We start from the raw sequence: 24,324 nt of genomic DNA on the forward strand, positions 1-24,324 counted from the left end.
AAGAGACTCTTAGAAGATGTAGAGGAATGACAAGGCCTACCAGAGTAGTCCCAGCCTCTAATGACACCACAGGAGCCCAGCCCTGACACACTAGGCTCATGTCTTTCCTCCACTGATTTTAAATGGTTTAGGACTGGATGACTTGTCCCAGACCACAGACTATACTTGGGAGGCATGAGGTCCTGGGCTGAGGTTGGGAGGCATCATTCAGTTATGACACCATCAAAACAACCAGACACATGAGAAGTTTTCAAAGTCATTTTAATGTATTTTTTTTAATAATTTTTGCCTCATCTACCAGATAAATCATCTAAATAAATAGATGCTATACAGTCTTACCAATATCAGTACAAAAATAAAACTGCAGTCTACACCTGCTGACTCTTCCCAGCACACACGCCCCAGGGGAGGCCTATGCCCAACTCCTCCCAATACATTCAGGTAGTCTGAACAAAGCTCGCAGCTCATTCTGTGCAAAGGAAGCGGTCTTGTGCTGAGACCTGGCGGCCAGGTCTGGTCCGCCATTTATAAAGCAAAATCAATACCACCTCGCCGCCGACACTGAGCTCCTTCCTCAGTAGGCAGGAGGTGGAAGGAACTTGGCAATGAGATCACCATCTTACCAGCCGAGAACCACACAGCCCACACGGGCTCAACTGTGGCACAGCAAGCGTCCACACCAGAGGCTGGGGCACATCTTCACCCCAACTCAGTGAGGGAAAGTACAACCCAATCTCTACATTCAAATGGGTGGGGCCAGGGGAAAGACAGGCAGCTGGCCACCACTCCTTGCTTGAGTACTGGCCCTGTATGGGGTTAGTGTATGGGTTCTACTGTCCACTTGGGTGGCTTCAGGCTGGGGGAAGCCCTGCAGCCACTTGAAGCCTTCAGCCACTCTCCCTAGGTGGCCAGTTCCCAGCAGTCCAGAACTGAGGGATCCCCCTGAGGGATACCCAGCCTAGGCCACAATCTCCAGGAACTGGTGGGTTTCATCAAGGGTCCCGTGAGAGAAAAGGACATCGCCTACTGCTGAAGGCAGAAGACAGCTGCCTGGAAAGCCCCCTGGAGCCTCCTGATGCAAACTGCAGGCTCCTGGGCTCTCACAGCCCTAGGAGTGGGGAGCACGACATCAGCGGACTCTGTCTCCAGTACTGTGGGCCATCAAACCCAGCAGCAAAGAAAAGCTTCAGTCATCCACCCTCACCCTCCCTCTCCAGGAGCTGGGCTTCAAGAACACCAAGTCTCCCCACCTCAGGCCCCTGCAGCCCACTGACTGAGGCTCCTGTCCCTCCTCTCCCTGGCCCACCCACACATCTTCTAGAGTCAGGTCCCAGGCAGGTCCCCCACAGAAGACTGCTCCAATGGAAGCACTGAGTTAACCCTGGATAACTGGGAACTAAGGGAGAGCCCAGGGACTAGAGAAGGTAGAGGAGCGAATCTCAGACAGACACAAGGTGCAGGATCTTTGGTTTGGGAATGGGAGTGTCTAGAAGTCATCCTGCCCTTGTTCATACTGACTCTGCTGGCCTCCTAAAGACACAGGAGACTTGGTAGCCACCAGGGCCCAGCCACATCGGTTCGTATGGTAGCAGGGGGTGAGAGCGCTGTGCCCTTGACAAAGGAAGGTCCCTTCTCAGGGAGGAGGGTGTCCTCCTATAGGGTGCCTGTGCAAACTAGTAGAGCGCCCCCCCTACCAGGACCACGCCTGTGTGCAACCTGACTCATGTATCATAGTTCGATCCCCACAAGGTATGGGGTGGGGAGGGGACACAGAAGACAAGGACTGCCCTGAGAAAGTGGTGGGACTGCCCACACACCACTGGCACCCATGGGTGCCCAGATCGGCTGAGCTGCAGGAGAGGATAGAGAAGGAGGGGTGGGGCTGGGAAGTCACCTGAGTCAGAAAGAACGTGAACTCCTGCGGGAGGGAGGGTGGGCCAGATGTCTGTGAGCCTGTGTGGAAGCATCTACACCTTGCACACCAAAGCCTGGTGCTATGTGTGGCTCAGAGATGACAGCTGCGAACCAACAGGGACCGATCCTGTCGATCCTGTCACATGACATGTGTGCAAGGTGGAAAGGGTGCCGCAGCAAGTTCATTTGTGCTGTGAATGACGCCATGTTCATGGTTAGGTTCTAAAGGTATGCAAGGTCCGTGTGGACAGGTCTAGAGACACGGTGCCAGTGTGAACACACACTCGGCGTGTGCACGTTGGGGTAGCCGGATGTGTTCACGGGCCAATGACAGGGAGGCAGTGTGCTCAGAGGAGGCCTGGTGGGCAGCCTCTTCCCTGGCCCAGCCCATGCCCGTTGTCCTGATCTTGTCCCTGGTGGCCAAGGCCAGCCTCCATGTCCCACCAAAAGCTGGAGTGGAAAGTTCATAATAAAGACCCACGTCAAGGAACAGGGAGGGACGCCACCCGAAAGCTGGGGTGACTACTTGAGGCAAGGTCTGGACCTCCTGGGCTCCTGCGACTCCACGGATCAGCCTCTGAAAGATAATGACAGGGGCGTACTGGGCAGGGTAGCCTGTTCCCACCTGCCCTGGAGGTGAGGCCCGAACACTGGCCTTCCCACCCTGTCCCAGAGGCCTCTTTGTACACCACCCTCATGGAGCAAGGGTGGGGTGGCGGGGTCTTCCCCATGCTTCTGCTCTTTTAAAAGGTAAAATATTTACCCTGCTCCCAGCCCCTCCTGTCTCTGGAATTCCTCACCCAAGCCCCAAGAAACACAGTTTAAGAGGGAAGCCGCTATTCACAGCTTCCCACTGCGGTCTCGGAAGAAGCCCTCAGCGGCTTGAGCCTCGCGGAAGGTGACAGTGACGGAGTTGGCGGTGATGTCGGTCACAGTAACTTCACTTGAAGGGAGCGTGGGTGTCCAAGGAGGCGGACCATTAGCTAGGTCTGCTTCTGCTGCAGTCATGGAACAAAGACACAGATGAGGAACAGGCTGGCACCAAGTGGGCAGTCAGAAGTAGTGAGTGGCAGCACCAGCCCATCCCCCGTACGCTTGAGGCTGGGCACTTAGGAGGGTGCACATGCACCGCCTAGCTAACGGTAGAAATCAGGCCTGACTGCTCCACAGCTGGGTCTCCAGGCCCCCTGGACAAGGGTCAGGGGCCTTTCGGGCTTTGAGGTCTCGGGGAGACTGCCTTACCCTCCTCCTCGGGGGGCTGCTCCACAGGCTCCCAGTCTCCAGCGGCCTGCAGGACATCTGGGGCTGCTGACTCCTGCGGGGAAAGCTCCTGTCGATGGCTGTGACTCTCCAGGTGGGGCCCACGTGGCGGGAACTTCTTGCGTGAGAGTCGCAGGTACTTGTGGGCTTTACGTGGCTTGCAGAGTGGGAAGGGCAGGGTGGGCACCAAGGGCCCCTTCTCCACCAGCTCAGCTGCCCCCGCCTTGACCACCCCCTCAGGGCTCCCACTGCCTTGCCCTTGGCTTTGTGGGAGCTCCGCAAATCCATGCTGTACAGCTGCTGCAGGGGCGAGCCAGGGCGTGGCGGTCAGCCCGCCACCCACTGCAGCACCTTCGCTTGCACTGTAATCCCCAGGTATACCCAGCCTCATTTGCATCTGTGCCACCTGCCCCTCCCCTGTCCACGGGCCAGAGACCACACTAGCCACAGATGACAACCCGCAAACCTGCTGAGCTCAGTCATCCCTCTCCGCCTCGGAGCTGAGGGTCAAGGCTGCAGGGGGTTGGCTCCTTTGATCCACAGCAAAAGAGCACCAAGCACAGACATTGAAAACCAACACGACAGGGTTGGGGTGCAGCTCGGTCCTGGGTTCGATATCAAGTGCTACACAAAACTAGGTTTCTGAAGTAGACACACTATGGAGACTTTCTGCCTTTTAGGAGAAAGAGCTTTGCCTCCCAAGGAGCCTCGAAAGCTGCAACAGCAGTAGCTCTTCGGCAGACTGCAGGAGGGGAGAAGCCACTGACGGAGTCGGGGCAATCCAGCCTGCACAAACAGCACGCCACCCGCTACTTGCAGACAAGACATCCCTGGGCTCTGGAGCTGCCCTGGGCCCACTCTAGGGGCTGGGTCTCTTCTGCCGCCTCAGCCTTGAAGGAGAGTGGAGGGCACACTCACATACCTAAGGGCTGGCACTCAAGAATGGGGAGTCTGTCCAACTTTGGGTAAAATTTGTACAGAAAAAAACAAAAACAAAACCAAACAAAACAATCCCCAGTGTGAGGAAGATCCCACACGATTCTGCATTTTCTGCCACATGCCACCAGAGGCCAAGAGTCCCATCAAGGGACCATCAAATGGGGCCAGATCGCAAACTGTCCCGGTGGCCTGAGGCAGCGGTGACACATGGCAGTCCACACTCCACCCCACCAGTGGATCATCTGGCATGGAAGTATGGCAGAGAAGATTGACACAGGGACCTCAAGGCTTTCCCTGGGCCCAGCCCTCGCCCTGACAGCTCCAGATCAGAGCTGGGTTCTATGTATATGTGACCCCAGGCAAACCCCAGGCCTCGATGAGACCTAGGTACCTCATCAAAGGCTGTGTCCAGCAATACTACCTTCTGGACTTTTCTGCAGCGTGACTTCAGACAAAGCCATAAAGACAGCGCGGCTCCTCCCTCGTTCCTCGCTCACCCACTTGCCTCGGAAACTCATGGACACACTGTGGGTGCCCCACACAGCAGGACCTGTCAAGCCCAGCACTGCTTCCCTGACCATGATGGGCAACCAGGCAGCCAAGCTCCCTGCCCCACCCCAAAACATCGGGACTGGATCTGAGACTAAGATTACTCCACAACCAGCTGAGGCAGCATCATCTGTGGACCCAGAGACCATGGGAAACAACAGCAGTTTGTCACACAGCGTAGATGACCTGACACATCTGCCCTGCTTTGATATACAGATGGAGCGTGTCCACTTGTGACGTGTGCTGGGTTCGTGTCTAGCAAAGGTCACTTTCATTCCTAGAGCCTGTTTAGGACACCCCTGTGACTCAACCCCACCTAAAGACAAGCCGTCCTGTCCAGTATGGAGGGCCTGAGATAATCCAGCACTAGGAGTGGTTAAACGCATGCCGGGTGGGCCTTACTTCCGCCACTTCCGCCAACCCCCTCACAGGTGAGAAAGCACTCAGCCCTGCGCAGAATCACTCAACTCCATATTCTTTCGGCTTCTTTGCCAAGACTTACGGCATCTTGAGAATGGACAGAAACATTGCAAGGCAGGGAAGAACAGGCTTCACAGCATCTTCCCGTCCAAAGTCGGCTGTCCCAAGGTCATGTTCAGGATGCTAAGGGTCTCTGGTTCTCAGATTTTTTAATCCTACTCTGCCATGTTTCCTCAATGCTAAGATCCTCAGGTATTTTGTGTTTAGAGTTTTGGAGGTTCAAAAAGGCTTATTCACAACATTTTAAGCTCTCAAAAACTGACTGTCTGTCTACCCTCAGGCCCACTGAAGTCCCCTACCACGGCTGACGTCCCTGGCTCCAGCTCCACACCGGGCCTTTACAAAATCCCTTCTACTGAAATGTACCCACTGAGTGTCTCACTCCACAGTACCCTGGGGTGCTGGGTAGAGTGAGAGAGTAGGCCCAAGGGCCAGTGCACATGCAGGTGGTGGGGGCAAGGCAGGGTGGGACGGGGGAGGGAGAAGGCTCAGAGGCAGTGGTTACCTGCAGAAGCCGCTTGGGTTTCGGACCTCTCTTCCTATACCCTGATGCTCGGTCTCTCTCCTCCCTAGGAGTGTGAGGAAGGTGGCAGGAGAAAAAGAGACACTGGTGACATCTAAGAGGAGCAGGGTGTCTGCTTCACCCCCTCCTCCATCATGTGTGGGTGGGGACACCATGGGCCATCCCACACTCCTCCCCATTGCTCTGGGGGCCGCAATGGTGGGGTTGACATTCAACTTCTAGGGCCTGGGCTTCACTCTGAAAACACAGGTCTTTGCCACACAGGGCTCTGCTGTTCATGCTACTCAGGTACCCCATAAAGATGGAGTCCTACTGTCTACTCTCAACTAGAGGGAGGGAAGCCTGGCAACCCGGCCTGCCCAGAGCCTCTTGGGGCACGAATGAGTATAGCAAGTTGCTTGGTGAGGAGCTCAGCCCAGCTGCCCTACCTGGAATTTTCTGGAATCTGCAGAGAAAGGAAGGAACCTGTCTCGTCAAGAAAGTAGGGAAGAAGAGTGCTCCCCTCCCAACGCCAACATCAGCCTGTATTGACACAACTTAAGATCCCATGTGGCAGTGCCAAAGTCATGGGACACTAGGTACTCTTCTCTGCCTGCCTCAGTCTACCCCGCTCCTGCTTCCTCCCTGAAGCCCACGAAACCTCAGGACACCAGAAAGACTGTAGGCTGGGAGCTCGCTCGTTTTCTAAAAGGGTTTGCCACCCCCCCATCTGGGCTCTCTATAAATGAGTCCTCCCCAAATGTCTTAAAGTGGTCTTCTTGGTGGGACCTACCACACCCTCGCCCAGCAAAGCTCTACCAACACAAGGAATGAGCACCTGGCCATCACACCTTCCATGCTTTCTGTCACAGTCAAAGACAGTCCACACACCTGGGCATGGTGGCATGTTGGTAATTCCAGCATGTGGGAGGCAGAGGCTAGAGGGTTGCCAAATGTGTAAGGCCAGTTAGGACTACAGAGTGAGACCCTGTCTCTCTCAGTGACACAGCACCAGTGGACCTCAGCCTTCCTGACGCTGCCACCCTTCATACAGTTCCTCATGGTGTGCTGACCCCCAACCACAGACTTAGTTCAGTTGCTACTTCATAACTGTCATTTTGCTACTGTTTATGAATTATAATGTAAACAAATATCTATGTTTTCTGACGGTCTTAGGTGACCCCTATGAAAGGGTCATTAGACACACACACACACACACCCCTGCCAAGTTGAGAACCATTGCTCCTAAGAACTTAAGGAGCAGAAAGAAACCGTAGGACAGGACCGCCACCTGTCACAATGAGTTAAGAGAAATGATGAAGGACTGGAGAGACAACTTAGTAGTTTAGAGCACTGACAGCTCTTGTGGAAGACTCGGGTTCAATTCCCAGCACCCACACAGCAGCTAACCCACAAGGCAGACTGTCCAGTTCCAGGGGATCTGACACCCTCTTCTGGCTTCCAGAGGTACTGCATGTAATGCTCGCGCGCGCGCGCGCGCGCGCGCGCGCGCGCTCTCTCTCTCTCTCTCTCTCTCTCTCTCTCTCTCTCTCTCTCTCTCTCTCTCTCTCTCTCTCACACACACACACACACACACACACACACACTAAAATAAATATTAAAAGAACAATGGTTCCTAGGTAGCAGGGGCGCACGCCTTTAATCCCAGTACGTGGAAGGCAGAAGCGGGATGTCTATGCGGTCAAGGCTAGCCTGGCTTACAGAGTGAGCTTCAGGGCAGCTCAGGGCTACAGAGAGAGACCCTGTCTTAAAACAAATAAAACAGCCAGGCGGTGGTGGTGCACGCCTGTAATCCCAGCACTCTGGGAGGCAGAGGCAGGTGGATTTCTGAGTTCGAGGCCAGCCTGGTCTACAGAGTGAGTTCCAGGACAGCCAGGGCTACACAGAGAAACCCTGTCTCGAAAAAACAAACAAACAAACAAACAAACAAAAAACAAATAAAACAATGACAAGTAAGGACTAATAGTGATGGCACATGCTTTGATGTGCTTCCAGAAGCCTCTGGGGAGAAGCAGGGATGTAGCAATGAGGGGCGCCTGGGTCAGCCAGCACAGGTGCTGTGTGCCAAGGCTCTGGACAAGGCCCTCTAACTGCCCAGATCCGCCTCAATCTCCTCATCTGTCCAATGACACCCTCATTCCTGTGTCTGGAGATTACCAAAAGGAGCCAAATATAAACAGTTTTGAGAACTACACTGAGTAGCACACACCCTACGCCCAGCGCGTAGGAGATAAAGGAGAGTGCACCAGTCTTAGCTCCTCGTGGGCCAGGGCTACAGGGCCATAGCAAGACTGTCAGAAAAACCCGCTTTGGGGGTGGAGGTGGGGTAGGGATGCTGCTGAGATCTCTCAGCTAGTAAAGAGGCTTCCTGGTAAGTCTGCTAAGTCTGACCACCCGAGTTCTTTCTCTGGGACCCACACAATAGGAAGAGAGAACCAATGCAAAGTGTCCTCTACACACGCCCTGTGGTACACCAACACATGCATGTACGCACGCAAAGAAACAGACGTAATTTTAAAAATGATAAGTTTGTGATCCACATGAGGCAGTGAGGCCCACGGGATGGTGGGGTGACGACCCTCAGCACGTTGCTGAGGCCAGAAGCCAATCCCACCCCACATCCCCGACCTTGACCTTGCCTGACCTCATCAGACTTCCTTCTTTGACAGGGGAAGTCAGATCCATTCCCACAAAGGGCTTATCTGTAAATCCTCAGCCAGTGACTGGGAGGCTGCAGGGAGGCAGGTGCTGGCGGAAAGGGAGATACCAAGATACCAGCCGGCCACAGGGTCAGGTCCCAGGTGTCACTACATCTCCCTGAGTCCACCCTGCCCTGAAGACCCTTGCCCAAGGCCAGAATCAGGCCTCCTGAGAGGCCAGCCCCAGAACAGGCAGGGCCCTTACTTCTCCTCGTAGGCCATGACCAGGCGGGGGTCCAGGATGTGCTCCTCTGGCTCCCATGTGCTGTACCTGAGGACAACAAAAACAACAGGTCAGAGCTGTGTTGCCACCACCCGGGTGGCAGAGGCTGCAGCTGGATGCTGTGCCCATCCCTTAGCCTAGGCCTCCGGGAGCTCCATGACATCACAGCCCCTTCACCACACCACGAGGCGATCAAGACTCCTACAGCAGACTCCAGTTAGAGCCAGCATCCAACTGAGGCCTAAGGATGCCTCTCTTCCCCATCCCACAGCATGGCAGAGGCCCTGGCGCTGGCCTATCTGGGTTCAAGTCCCAGCTGAGCCTGGCTGACTGTCACGCGGTCTTGAGCTGTGTACTCAGCAGCTCTCTCTATGCATCCCCCGTCCCTCTCTGTGAGGTACTGACTGACTGACTGTGCCTGGCGGGGAGAAAGGGTTCTGCTACTTGTGTTTTTATGTTGCTCAGCGACAGCCCCACCCCCAGCCCAGCCAGCATCTCTACCGTCAAGCAAGGCCTGCAGCCCCCTTCTCTGAGCCTGGCTCACAACCGGCACATCTCATGATAAGAGACATATTTATTTATTTGGTTTTTCAAGACAAAGAGTCTCTCTGTGTAGGTCTGGCCGCCCTGGACTTTACTCTGTAGACCAGGTTGGCCTTGAATTCACAAGAGATATGCTGGCCTCTTCTTTCAAAGGCATGTGCTGACACTGCCCAGCTGACAGGTATCCTAAAAGTAAAAAAATGAATATAAACTTAAAGCAATAGGAGGGAAAATTGGATCAATTACAGCTACAAGTATAAAATTATAACAAAAATGGATGGACAGACCGCTGGGTGTGCTGAGTCTCAAAAAAGGTCACGGCCTCAAGTATACACTCCTGGGCATGTACTGAAAAGACCATTGCAGAGACACTTGCTCCTCAGAGTCCTCTGCTGCCCTGCCCACCGCGCTGGGCACCAGAGCCTAAGTGTTCACAGTTGACGAAGAGTCAGTGAGCTGTGGCACATGTGCACTGGAACGTCACTCAGAGGCAAGTGACAAAATTCACAGGAAAATGGAGGGAAGTGGAAAATGTTAGACTAAATGAAGCAATCCAGGCCCAGACAGACAGACAGCACCTGCTTCCTTGGAGATGCAGCCTAGCTTCTGCTGCTTGGCCTTGCATAACCTGCAGCCTCTGTAGAGGTCAGGAAGCTAGAAAAGTCACGAGAGATGGAGGGGGAAAGACTCTGGGGGGGGGGGGGGGAAACGAGGCCGGGACATTAGAGTAGGCCAGAACGCTTAAGTGGGGATGAGGGCAGGGAATGCGAGAGGGGTCAGTCACAACTATGAATATATGAATATATGAAAAGTCTTGCGAAAAACCCACTCATCGGTAAGCTAATTTTTAAAATGTTGGGGTTGGAAAGATGGCTCAGCAGCCCAGAGTACATACTGTACTTGCAGAGATCAGGAGTTCAGTTTGCAGCCCCAGGTCAAGGAGCTCACATGTGTACATAACCACATGCATACAGATAAATAGTAGTATTAATAATAAATCGCCAGGCGGTGGTGGCACACGCCTGTAATCCCAGCACTCTGGGAAGCAGAGGCAGGCAGATTTCTGAGTTCGAGGCCAGCCTGGTCTACAGAGTGAGTTCCAGGACAGCCAGGGCTACACAGAGAAACCTTGTCTCGGAAAAAAAAAATCCCCCCAAAACAAATAATAACAATAATAAATCATGTATTTTTTTTAAAAAGGATTTTTTATTTTTATGTGCATTGCTGTTTTGCATACATCTAGGTCTGTGAAAGGTGCCAGATCCTCTGGAACTGGAGTTAGCCACCATGTGGGTGCTAGGAATTGAACCCTGGTGCTCTAGAAGAGCAGCCAGTGCTCTTAACCATTCCTCCGGCACCAAATCATATTTTCTAAAAGGAGATGAGGGTTAGACACGTGGCTCAGGAGGTAAAGGCAACTGCTGCCCAGCTTGATCCCTGGTACCTACTGGGCAGACAGAGAACCAAGGTATCCTTTAACCTCCACAGTGAGACACACACACGTGAGTGCACACACACACACAGAGACACAGACACACACCTTTAATCCCAGCATTTGGGAGGCAGAGGCAGGCAGATCTCTGTGACTTTTGAGGCCGGCCTGGTCTACAGAATGAGTTCCAGGACAGACAGGGCTACACTGAGAAACCCTGTCATGAAAAACAAAAAACAAAAAAGGGAAATGGGGTAAATATGGTCACATTTAGGGGCTGGAGAGATGGATCAACAGGTAAGAGCACTGACTGATCTTGCAGAGGACCTGAGTCCATTCCCAGCAACCACACGGCGGATAGCTCACAACCATCCATGACTCCACTTTTAGGGAATCTGACGCCTTCCCCTGGCCTCTAAAGCACTCAGGTGGTATACGCACATACATGCAAGCCAAATGGTTCATATGTAAACAAAGTTGTGAAAATTCACATCTTTTAAAAACACATTGTAAGGTGAGCGGTGGTGGCGCATGCCTGTAATCCCAGCATTCTGCGAGACAGAGGCAGGTGAATTTCTGAGTTCGAGGCCAGCCTGATCTATCTACAGAGTGAGTTCCAGGACAGCCAGGGCTACACAGAGAAACTCTGTCTCAACAAACAAACAGAAATGACCACAACACATTATAAACGGGGTTAGAGATGGCTCAGCGGTTAAGAGCACTGACTGCTCTTCCAGAGGTCCTGAGTTCAATTCCCAGCAACCACATAGTGGCTCACAACTATCTGTAATCGACTGGATCTGATGCTCTCTTCTAGTGTGTCTGAAGACTGCGACAGTGTACTCATTAAAAAAAAAAAAAGACACTATTATCAGAAAAATACATTATACATACATGAAATTATCAAAGGGTAAAATATGAATATATGAAGGATAACATAAGGTATAAAATAAGAATTCATACATGAAATACAAAAATGATACATATATGAAATACATCATATATATGTATACGCACATATATATTTGGTATTTTCAAGACAGTTTTTTTCCCTGTGTAGTCCTGGCTCTCCTGGAACTCAGTCTGTAGACTGAGAAGGGCAGGCTGCCCAGGCCCAGAACTCCTCCTTCTTGGCTCCTTGTTACTACTCAGTTGGTTTGTGGGATCTGGAGCTCCCTCTAGGTGTTGGATAAGTGTCGCCAGCCCAGCATACAAACTCTTCTCCTGGTCCAGAAGTCATCCCCTAGCTCCCTCTAAGAGCCAGGTTTCTGTGGGTTCCCTTCCCAACTGGCCCATCTATGACTGCAACTGGTACAATCCAGGGGCCGCTGCCTCTCGGAGCCCCAGGTTCTAGGAAAGCTACTGAGCTGACCACCACCCACAGGTGGAACACAGCCTTCTGCTCGCTACCCTTCACGATCTGCCTCTAGGCCCATTCTTACTGCGTTTCCAAGCAAGTCCCCACCCTTCTCTACTCAATTCATTCATCAAAAACAAAACAAACAAAAGAAAACCAACTGCCTCCACAGTCTGTCACACCCAGTGCACCAGGCTATCCCAGGAAATGCCAACTCCACCCCCCCAAGTATTTCACAAAGGCAGGTTCCTAAAGAATCACTCCAGTTAAGAAATGGAAAAAAAAAGAGGCACTGAGGTTAATCAACTTGCCCAAGGTCACCTCCAGAGCTAGGATCACTGTCTAGATTTAGGGCCTTTAAGCCCTGCAAGCAGTGAAACCACAGAAAAGGGGGGCCAGAGTCCTAGAACCAAGTCCCTTAGCAGAGAGAGGAAGCTGCAGGTCGGAAAGAGGTGGGAGGACCACCAGCCCCTGAGGCAACGTGAAACAGCAAGGTCTTGAAGAGAGGCCCAAAACTTGGTGCAAAATGCCGCTGCAAATATCTGTTGTACAGAGAGCGGGCGCCTGCGCACTCATATCACTGGAAACCTATCTGGGCGGAGCACGCTTGCCTGCTGGAGATAAACATGGCCACGTGATCGTTGCCCCGCCCTCTCACTAGCCTAGCCCGGTAAACAAGCTCTACTACTGCACCCGACCGACTGCGCAGTACCCGCGAGCTAGTCAGGCGATTGGGGTGGGTCGCAACACCCCAGCAAGACAGGTCGCTGGGTCCCAGCCGGCCGTTGCGGGGTGGGGGAGGGGACTGCCGTGATGAACACAGAAACTGGGTGAGCTGGGACCGCGCGGAGCAAAGCCAGCGGCAGCTCCATGACTCCAATTTCAACGGCCCCAACTGCTGAGCCTCATTCTAGAGCGGGTCTCCCTGCAACCCCTTCGCTTTGAGTTGTGGAGAAGATTCGATGTGTTATGCTGTGACTCGCATACTTGAGTATGGCACATTGTAAAACCCAAGAAGCTTGGCATGGCTACCAGGGCTAAACCAGGCTTCTGGGCCTTGAGAGGAGGCTCTGCTCTGTACCTGGCTGCCTATCCCTGGGTGCATTAGTGACTCCTAGCGGGCTTCATTTAAAAATGAGGAAATGGCGGAAGAGCAAAAAGTTAGGGTTTTGCCTTGGGTCACAGCTTGTCAATCATAACCAAAGTTCATAAGGAGGCACGATAGCCTGGTACCAGAAAAGCTAACATCAAGACACACTAGGGCCCTTTGGTGGCGCTGGCCGTGTGTCTCGGGGGTAGGTCAGAATCTCATTTTGAGTTTCTGTACCCCATCTGAAACGGGGTGACACCTGGCTCATGCCAGAGCTCTCCCAATGGCAGCTTGGGGACTCATGTCGCTACTCAAGCTCCAGTGAGCAGTCTTTCTGAAAAGATGGAGCTGTATTTATGCAAGATAAGAATGAGGGTCTCCAACATGGGGGAGCAGCAGGGTGCTGGACAGGGAAAGGCAAAAACGGAGTGGTCAAGGGTCTATGAGGCAAACAGAACACCTGTAGTTAACACCCTCTGCCTGGTGCCCCCAAAGATCCAAGAGTTCCCCTCTACCACGTTCACTTGCGATGGAGAGGCTGTTGTTGCCTTTTGCTGGGGAGAAAATGGGCGGGAACAAAATGGCTCTGCAGTGACCAGGCAAGGGCACCTTCCTGTCACTACTACTAATTAGTACTTCCTTACCTAGCCATGAGGAGAGTGGCTACAAAATGGGAGGATCTCAGCCTGGTCCAAGACTAGGCTAGACAACACCCACCCCACACTCTCTCAGCCTCCATTCCAAGCCAGTTCCCTAAAACTAGCTGATCTGAGGCCCTGGAGGTGGGGCCACCTGGCAGTTGGACCTGCCTCTCTGGAATGACCTCCTTCCTCTCTCAGCCTCAGTTTCTCCTTCTGAAAGGACAGTATTTTTCTAAGGAAACGTTAAGCGCATATTTTGTAATGGAATCTTTACTTCCAAAAGGAAAACATGACTTATGGGTCCTCCCAGAACAATTGGTTCTGGGAGAGGCTTCGGGGGTTCAGTATTTGAAGACTACCAAATAGAGGCGGAGGGCTTGCCCAAGGGCTCACAGGTGGCCACAGGCCTTAAGTTCTGCAGCAAAGGGGGAGCAGGTATCATTCTCAGATGATCTAGCCAAATGGCTCTGAGCAGACCAGGAGGGCTATCAAGGGACTAGCTCCCCCTCTCCTCAGGGAAGCTGTCGCTATGGTCAGCTGCAGATGAAGATGGCACAGCTGAGCCCTGCTGAGGACACTGACCACTAGTGACCAATGGAGGGGCATTTGGGAATGGAAGATGGGGTAGGGGGAAGGGTAGGCAGTGTGTGATGTGCATGTCAGTCATCAGGTACAGCACCTGATGCCTGCAGTCCACCCTGAACCAACACCCAGGCCTTCCAACTTACCAGGCTAGGCAGCCTGGGAGACAGGTGAAGAAGGCCTAGGCCACTGAACCCCCTTTAAAGAAGGGAAAATTGAGGCATTTGCAGGCTGTCTTCCCTCTTCCCATTCATTATCCCTTCATGATATCTCAGGACCCAACCACAAGTCAGCCCTCCACCTCCACCCCTCCCACACACAGACAGAAGAAAGTCTGGTCCAGAGGTCGTCGGAGCCATCAGGAAAGCAGTGGGATTTTCCAGGAGGCAGGACAGATCATTCACAAGCCAATAGAGAGGTCCTATATCTTAGCTTGATCTCCCCAGCAACAATACACTGCTAGGAGGTGACTGGCTAGTGAGAGGCTCCTGAGTAGGTCTCAGCACCAGAGGCCCACCGGCTGTGCTAGGTATCAAACCTGGCTCTCTACCCCACATCATCAGGAAAGAATACTGGGAATTCAGAGAAGCCTAGAAATGGCTGTGTGACCCAAGGAAAACTGCTCACTGTCTCTGTTTCTTCACCCGAAAAGCTCAGATCACAGCTACTTAAAAAGAATGCCTGGTAACTTACCCTGCAGGCAAGGGGACACCAGCCAAATCCAAGATGACCCGGGCTCTGCCCCTCTCCACAAAGAACACAGTGAGGACTGGGGAGCCTCTGCCCAAGGGTCCCCCCTCAGCCAGCACTGTCCCTGCCCCACGTGGGACCTTTTCACCCGTCCAGCAGCCATTTGGGAAGCCAAGATGCTGGGGCCTTTGCATCATGGCCAGCTGGAGGGAAGGATGTGGGGATAAGCAGGACGCCCCTTGGGGGGGGGGAGAGGGGGAGGGGCGGGAGTAAGGCCTAGAAAAACTGGTGACTTAGGAATGTTTGCCATAAAGCAGCAGGAGCGGGCTGGAGAGATGGCTCAGTGGTTAGGAACACCGACTGTTCCTCTGGAGGTCCCGAGTTCAAATCCCAGCAACCATATGGTGGCTCACAACCCTCTGTAATGGGGATCCGATGCCTTCTTTTGGTGTGTCTGAAGACAGCTGACAGTGTACTCACATACATGAAATAAAACTTAAAAAAAAAAAAAGGTGCATAGCATCACCGCTGGCTTAAAAACATACCAAAAAAAAAAAAAAAAAAAAAAAAAAAAAGCAGCAGGCGCTAAATAAAGCCAGCTTGGTGAGAGGAAGACAGACAGGGGACACACAAAGGAGCCTTACTTGGGGGGCCATCCTTTCCACTTCACCAGATATTCAACTTTGCCCTGTGAAAAGAAGAAAGGCACCAGGTGAGACACAGTCTACAACCACCTGTAAGATGATAAAGGAGAAAGGAGCCTCTGCCAAATACAGCATCATCAACCTGGGAACCTCAAGACTGTCAACCTGGAGTCAACGCCCCCCCAAACTCTGGCTACTATTCGACATCTCCAGACCTCCTTGCTGTCCCCTGGGAGTGTATCTGGTCCCAGACATCCCTGGAATCCAAGATAGGAGCTCGTGTCACAGAGAGAAGCTGTGACACATGGGAGCATGCACACCACGCCTTGCACGGTGGCTGAGGTCCCATGCCAGGACCATGATTCCTCACTTTCAAAAGAGAAGCCTCAGGTAGAGGCTGCCAGCAGGCCCCCGCCCCCGTCAAAAGGTAGTGGGCCCTCCACTTGTTAGGAACTGGAGTCTCCAGGAAAAGGGGTCTTTAAGTGTCCTGTCCAGCACTACGCACTGGATAAAGCATCAACACAGGAGAGCTTTGAGTTCCTCCTCTCTGATCACCTTGCCAGATTCCCTCCCTAGCACCACGCAGTGGACAGCTCTTTATGAAAAGCACCTAGTCCACCAAAGGCATCCCTTTACTTCCTCATCCATCCTTCCTTCAGCCTGCATCCTTGTCCTCTGCCAGAAAGCCAGCTCTGAGAGAGAAAAGGGAGCCTTGAGCCTCAGGGTGGTATCTAAAATACACTGCAGCCTCGGTAGAGATTTGGGAGTGCTGAGTTGAATTAATGAGTCCCCTGTCTGACCTATCCCTGCGCCCTGTCAAAAAGGAGATCGTGTCTATACCCGCTTCAGTCTAATACCGTGGAATGGCAAGGAGGCGGCCCTAACGAATAAATAGCCAAGCTCCAAGCCACCCCCCTTGGTTCCACCCAAACCCGTGCTGAGGATGCTACCGCAGATACTCCCGTGCAAATGGAAAAAGGTGGCCGCCAGGGAGAAAAGGAAAGGGGACCCTCCCATAGATCCAGGGCAGGAACTTTTTCACTGCATATGCCCAGATCCAAGTTCACTCTGGGATGAGTCCCTCAGCAAGCACGTGCACAAAGATCTTTGATTTGAGGTCTGAACCGGAAACTGCACGCTGAGGTGTGTGGTCCGAAGCGCGGCAAAACCTTCTCCTTAAATCTCGGGGTGTGTGTGTGGAGGCTGGGCAGAGGTGGGAGGAGCTTCGAGGATGCCCCAACAAGAGTGGCCCAGGCTTCAGAGCAGCAGCACCCCGGCTGGAAGGTTGGGGGAGGGGAGGAATGGGAGCGGAGAAGAAAGGTGTGCCCTGGGGGGTTGGGATAGGGAAGGTTAAAGTCCAACAAGAAAACTTCAGAGGCCACTGGAGACTTTCCCAAAGCTCTGCTGCCAACTTCAAAGGACTTGGTACTAAATATCCAGAGAGCCGAGTTCGAGACTCTCTGACTCTACGCGCTGGCAAGTTCCTTCCTCAACTCAAGCTTTAGTCTCCTCGAAAGTGAGCGTACAGGGGCCAAAGCGGAATGGAGCTCATCTAGTCCCATCCTCATCTCCATCCCCGGTGGCCTCCGCTGCACTAGCATCTGAGGGCAACAACTTTAACTCTACTGGCCCTACATAGTGGCGGGGAAAGTGAGAAACAGGATGTGGAGACCGGCCAGGCAGCCCAGGGTACCCAGGTGACCCCCGCACCACTTTCTGCTATGCCCAACCTGGAGTGGGCGGTGCTGGGGAGCGGGAGGCGACCTCGCCCCGTCCCGGGAGCCGCCCCCGAGCAGCCTCACCTTCCGCACGCGCTTCTTCCGGATGCTCTCCACCGCAAACACCTGCTCGCCTATGGCTGACAGCTCCATGCGGGGCGGCGGGCGAGTGGGCCCGGAGCCGGGCCGGACCGGGCCGGGGGTGGAGCTGCGGGGCCGCGGCTGCTGCGCGCGATGCTCGGGACGGCGGGGGACCCCGTCAGGCTCGTCCGGGCGCGCACGCGCACGCGCGCACACCCCCTAGTGCTCCCTCACGCCGCCGACGTTCCATTTTTGAACCTGCGCAACGTTTTCCCCAGCGCCAGAGAGCGGGTGCGCGCGCGCGTGCCTCGGAGAGCGCCCAGAGGGTCAGCTCCGCCCCCTCGCTGCCGGAGCCACGCCCCTCTCCTTAACCCCGCCTGCTGGCCAAATTGGGCAGCCCGCAGCAGGTCTGATGCTTCACGCTTATTTGGATCTTAGGGTCTAAATGGAGCAGTCTATGGTCCACCCCATCTCTCCGTTCGTCTTCTGGGCTGGACGAGATCAGTCTTCCCAAATTCCCCTTACGTCTGGGAAGGTCCCAAATGAAGTGGCCCCGAAGCTGAGGCAGGAAGATTAGGAGTTCATCTTAGCTATGTGAGACCCTGTCTCAAATAAACTGAAACAAGAGTTGGAGAGACGGCACTTCTGCTCTTTCAGGCAGGAAGATTAGGAGTTCATCTTAGCTATGTGAGACCCTGTCTCAAACAAACTGAAACAAGGGTTGGAGAGACGGCACTTCTGCTCTTTCAGAGGACCTGGGCTGGTTCCCACCTCCCGCATTATGGTTCACAACGACGGTTTCAAGGAATACCATACTATCCTGATATACACACGCACAGCATGCACATACATACACGCAGGCTAGCAACCACTCATACACATAAATACTTATTCAAAAATAAGACAAAACCTTAAAGTTGGGGTTAGTACCTCACGCCTTTAATCCCAGCACTCGGGAGGTAGAGCCAGGCATACCATTCGGAGTTCGAGGCCACCTTGGTCTACACAGTGAATTCTAGGACAGCCAGAAGAACTATGTATGAGATCCTGTTTTTAAAATATAATGTAATAAAAATAAATAAAATGAAATCTTTAAAAAAATAAAATGAAAATTGAAAAATGTTGTGGGGCCGTACTGTGTAAACAGAAAACAGGTCATAGAGTAAAAGGTCATTTATTTCCTACAAAGGAGACCAGGCCGGGCCGGAACCGTGACGCGGCAGGAGGGACAGACAGCAAAGGCTTTCCACCCGAGTACGTAGTCTAGGCAGGCCTGAACAGGTGCCTCAGCGTCCACCGTTCCATGCTTCCACCATCAACCCAAACAAGTCTTAGCCGGCGATGCTAAAACGCACCGGCCACACACTCGAGCGCGCTATCCAGAGGGTCCAGGCTGGGCGCTGAGACCCGGTCGCAGGTGGAGACCGGCTTGTGCGGGCAGCAGATCGCGCCAGAGCCTGGGCTTCGGTGGGTTTCCGCCGTGCCCTTGCTTTGCTGCACGTTTGCTGCAACGAAGTGTGGAGGGCAGAAAGAACCCTTCGCCCCCGACCCAGCACTAAGCCTTTTTCAGTTTTCCGCACTGTGTAGGACAGGTCCGAGTCGCCCCCTCCCCGCCCCCGTCCCTCCCACTTCCTTCTCATTCCAGCGGCTCTGACCCTCTGGATGTGACTCAGGGCTTCCCCCTCAACGTCACCACCCACAACCCGGATCTCAGCAGCAACCCCCTCCCCGACGGGGTCCTGTGACCCAGTGCGCTTCCTACCAGCAGACTCGACCGAGTCACCCAGTGCTTAGAAACATTCCGAGGTTCCCAATTCTTAGAATAAACTCTAAACACCTACGTCTGGCGAGGAAAAAAAAAGAGGGAATGGTACAATGGCACCTGAGGTGTTTTGAGTTTGTTTGTTTGGTTTTTTGTCAAGTGCAAAGGAAGCCAGAGGTAGGGGACGACATGTCCCTGTCCCCAGAGAAAATTACCATCATCCGAGAACTATAGAGTCCACGGAAATATCTACTAAAAACAAAGGTTCAATGAAGACATTTAAGATTACAGACAATAGAAATTTCCCTATCCCTAAGGGGAATTCCAACCCAAAAACTAGGCAAGGGGGGGTGGGGCACGGCGGCGGACAGAGGGGTCTGAGGTCTGATGCAACGAGGAAGAGACAATGAAAACACTGATGGCGGAGAAAAGCAGAAACCACGTTTCCCAGAGAAAAACAGACGGGAAATTAACAAGGGGCAGGGTAACCCGGGCAAGTGGAGTTCAAGTGTGCTAATAGCCTTACACACCCCGGAGCAAAATAAAAAATCGGATAAGTTAAGAATACAAGTTGCCAAGGATACAGTAAACACCAAAGGAAGGCAAACTCAGAGGTCGGTGCTGAGCCCCAGAGTGGAGGAAAAAACACCAAGAAAAGCAACCAAGCAAGAAGAGAGAAAAATAAACACAAGATGATTTAAGTTCAAATGTCCTGTGACTCAGTAAACGTAGGGAACTAATACTGGGGTCAATTAAAAAAAAAAAAAAACAGGCTACCTGAAATTCCCCAGCTGAAGCAGTTTGCTCGGAGTAAAATACAAAAGGGGTGGACCTTTGTAAAGAAGGGATAGTAAACAGAGCTATTTAAATATGGGGAAAAACGCATCACAAAGACAAAGGAAGCTCCTTCTACTAAAGGGACCGCCTTACCAGGAGAATGGCTTCGGATTGACATGCAAAACACCACAGCTGAAGGCGTGTAGGGAGAGGCAGACTCTTACAAAAAGAAGGGGAAAAAAGGGAATCCACAAACTAGATAGAGTCAGAGGCTTACCACCCCAGCCTCTGTAGACCAGCAGAAAAAGTTACTAAGAAACCGGAAGTTTGAACATGATTTGTAAATTTGACTGATGGACTACAGTCTTTTTTCTTTTCTTCTTTTGGTTTTTCCTGACAGGGTTTCTCTGTGTAACCCTGGCTGTTCTGGAGCTCACTCTGTAGACCAGGCTGTCCTTGAACTCACACGAGTCTGCTGGCCTCGGCCTCCAGAGTGCAGTGCAGGGATTTATTTATTTATTTAGAAAGGACTTAACAGAGCTAAGATGCAACTAGCTAACACCAGGGGTAAAAATAAAAAAGTGAAGACTCTGCACTACATGGGACTACATGGGAAGCCATTTACAAAAAAATATATAATAAATAAAAAATAAAATAAATCATCCCAATGAGGAATAAAGCTTAATGGGGCCCCTCCCTGGTGAGCTAAGTGTGGAATGTGGCGATCACTGGCCTCCAGTCTCTGGATTACAGGATTACCACCAAACCCAGCTTACATTTTTAAAATCAAAGCAAGTTAGAGCCACAAGGGAATGGGTTACTCCCTGTGAAGGGACCAAGGAAAAACAGTGTACCACAAATATCCTCTTTATAGACGAGCTGCTGGAGGCATCTGCTGGAGACGGGTGGCCAGGTAAGTTCAGCCCACTTCCAATGCTCACTACGCCAGCCAGCTCGACCGAGGAGAAGCAAACACGGAAACCTACACTCCCCGTCAAAAAACGGAGTCTCCAGCTTCAGAGGAGGCTCACGATTCCAGTCGGGCTGGTCCAATCCCTTGGGCTAAAGGACCACCCCTAGGGAGGCGGGCTCACTCCAGGCCAGGCTAAACAGACCCACCCCGGGTGCAGTAATTTACTGACTGTAACCGCCCTTCCAAGGGCCTGGTTTTCTGAAATTCGTAACTTTTCCTTTTATTTATTTAAATCTATTGATTTATGTAAATGAGGCTGTTTGCACACGTGCCTGCATGACAGAAGAGAGCATCGGACAGAAGAGGAGGTCATTAAGTCCCATTACAGAGGGTTGTGAGCCCCCATGTGGTTGCTGGGAACAGAATTCAGGACCTCCGGATAAGCTGCCATCTCTTCAGCGCGGTGACATCTCCCCAGCCCCCTTATTTATTCACCTCTATCTTTTTCTAAGCACGCTTTCCTTAACCCTTTGGGCTCTTGCTCCAGCATGTTGGGTTTATGCTAAAGTTTCCGTCCCTGCCTTAGCTGTCCGTTGATCACATGACTGACCTCCACACCAGCTTAAATGGCCTTTCCCTTTCTCTCCTCCACCCTCGTCTGGACAGCTGCTGTGCTTTACCGCTTGCTGACAGTTTTCCTAAAACTCTAATAAAATTGGCCTTGTGCTCTCGTTTGAGCCTAGTCTTAAATTCTTTTATTAACGAAACTAAGAACCCCAAGAAGGGACTCCATTTTCCCTTGTATCAGTATGGCCTGCCAGGAGCCATGGTGACGGTGGAGCACTTGAAATGTGTGTACCCCAAGAAAGACATAAAGAGTATCATATGCAGATTTCACAGTACCAAAGCTAGTCACACACACAATTAATTCCAGCATCGAGAAGTCAGGTAGTCAGTGCTCTGGGAGTTCAGGGCCAGCCAGGTGCACATAGTAAGACCCTGTCTGAAACAAAGAAAATCAACAACAAAACCCAGTGGGGCGGTGGTGGCGCTCGCCTTTAATCCCAGCCGAGGCAGAGGCAGAAGCAGGCGGATTTCTGAGTTCGAGGCCAGCCTGGTCTACAGAGTGAGTTCAAGGACAGCCTGGGATACACAGAGAAACCCTGTCTCGGAAAGCCCAAAAAACAAAACAACAAACAAAAAATCCAGTACTCCAAATCCTAGTGTAACATATCAGTGACTTTCTAGCTGGACGTGGGGGCTTCTGCCTGAAATCTACTTGGGAGGCAGAAGCAGCAGGATCATTCTGAGTTTGAGCCCAGTCTAGGCTACAATTCGAAATCATCTTTCAAAGAGCAAAACCAAGCCCTCACTACTTAATACTCTTCTGGAATGATAGTATCTTGATATAGTAGGCTAAATGAAATATAAAATTCTTTTTACTTGTTTTAATTTTTTAACTGTAGCTATCATTAAATTTCAAATTATGGGGCTGGAGAAACAGCTCAGTGAAGTAAAAAGTTAAAGGTTCTTTGAAAAGTCAGTTAGATGGGTGTTTTGTTGGGGCAAACACATAAAAGAACATTGCATTAAAGTGGACATAGGTGTAAAAGGCTAAGACAGACTCATAAAAGAACGTTTTGTCGAATCAGACACCAGAAAAGTTCTATTAAAAACAAACATATAAAAGGACACATGATAACAGATTTTTTGTTAACAATGTACATGTATTGGTCCACCTTACATTCATTACGGAGTTGAGCTACATTTGTCAAGACTCTATAGAGAGAAATGCACCAAAAAACTTGTGGTAGTGTGTTATACTTTCTTGTCCTTTCTGTGGACTCGGGTTGATTGACAAAATGTCAGCTAAGACAGACTCATGTCTTAAAGCAAGACACATGTTGAGACAAGCTCCGTAGAGGACACGTGATATTTGGAAGGTATAAATAGGACACGACAGACAATGATGGAAGGGGGCGGGGCCTGACTTGTTTAGAGAACCAGATAAACGACGCTCATGGGTCCCATGTCTGTTTTTGATCTTTGCTTCCCTGACACACGCGCGCACGTACACGCACACAGCCAAAACCTTTTCCTGATCTTCTTTCCCGTCCTTCTTATTGACTGGAGCTGAGTCTGAGGTCTGGCTGTCTCTGCTAGGTAATGCCACTGTGACTGATCAGTGTTTGTCACCGACTCTACTGAGCTGGGCTAGAGAGATTGCCAGTGGATGGAGCTACTGCTGTTAACCTGTGAACTAAACTGTCTATTTTCAGACAACACAGAGTTGTTCCAAAGAACCTTTCTAATCAGGTCCACTTCCCCTGTATCTTTTCTTTTCCACTACCTCTGTTGGGTGGTGGGCTACAAGGGAGGTTAAAGCCTTTAAAAGTTGCAGCTCAGCAGTCAAAAACATTGGCTGCTCTTGAGAAGACTGAGATTCAATTCCCAGCACCATTGGCAGCTCACAACTGTCTATAACTTACTTCCAGGAGACCCGACATCCTCACACAGACATATATGCAGGCAAAACACAAAAGCTCATAAAATAAAAATACATCATATATATTTTTAAAATTTCAAATTATGTCTGCAACTTGTATGTAAAGTTTACATTAGAATTTTATCTGATAATGCTGTCTTAGACAGTAGGGCAACAAAATAAAACAGGAGGAGGGACCCTGAGATGGCTCAACAGTTAGAAAAGCCTGCCACCAAGCCTGAGGACCCAAGTCTGAGACCCAGGACCCACATGGAGGAAGGGGAGAACCAACTCGGCAATCTGTGCATCTGCATGCAGCGTGGGCACGCCCAACACTCCTAGGAGGTAGCAAGAGATAAAGCAAACAAGATGGCGTTTGATTGACATGAAAGGGGACAAATGGGCAACAGGGCAGAAAGGAGGGTCTCCCTGTCCCAATACCTGCAAAGAGAGAGGGAAGGAGGAGGGGAGGGCTGAATATAGAACGTGCACCTATAGATTTCATGTGTATGTAGGGGGATAATTTAATCAATGGGTCAAAGATAATATTTCTGGCAAATGGTGCTAAAATTACTAGATAACTTGTGGCAACAGTTCAGTTGGGCCTACTGCCTAATATGGACTCTATGTGGCTTAAAATCAAATGCAAATGATAAACTCTGAAATTTTTTTTGTTTTTTGTTTTTTGTTTTTGTATTTGTTTTTTTTGAGACAGGGTTTCTCTGTATAGCCCTGGCTGTCCTGGAACTCACTCTGTAGACCAGGCTGGCCTCGAACTCAGAAATCCTCCTGCCTCTGCCTCCCAGAGTGCTGGGTTTACAGGCATGCGCCACCACCACCCAGCTTTTTTTGTTTTTTCAAGACAGGGTTTCTCTGTGTAACCCTGGCTATCCTGGAACTCACTGTAGACCAGGCCTTGAACTCAGAAATCTACCTGCCTTTGCCTCCCAAGTGCTGGGAATAAAGGCGTGCGCCACCACTTTCTGGCTTGATATTTTAAGAATATTAAAAATATACTTATG

At 51.5% G+C, this 24,324-nt stretch overlaps 1 protein-coding gene across 1 annotated transcript; it reads right to left on the reverse strand.

Moving 5' to 3' along the window:
* Positions 1-244: 244 nt before the first annotated feature.
* On the reverse strand, positions 245-17,685 carry Cbx7 (chromobox 7). The gene is given in 7 exon segments (XM_052160572.1): positions 245-2,912; positions 3,157-3,429; positions 3,432-3,474; positions 5,648-5,711; positions 8,570-8,635; positions 15,567-15,610; positions 17,369-17,685. Coding segments are annotated over 7 exon segments (717 nt in total). The 5' UTR covers positions 17,438-17,685; the 3' UTR covers positions 245-2,754.
* Between the last annotated feature and the right edge of the window lie 6,639 nt (positions 17,686-24,324).

This window comes from Apodemus sylvaticus, chromosome 17 (genome assembly GCF_947179515.1).
Source record: "Apodemus sylvaticus chromosome 17, mApoSyl1.1, whole genome shotgun sequence".
In the NCBI taxonomy this organism is placed as follows: Eukaryota; Metazoa; Chordata; class Mammalia; order Rodentia; family Muridae; genus Apodemus; species Apodemus sylvaticus.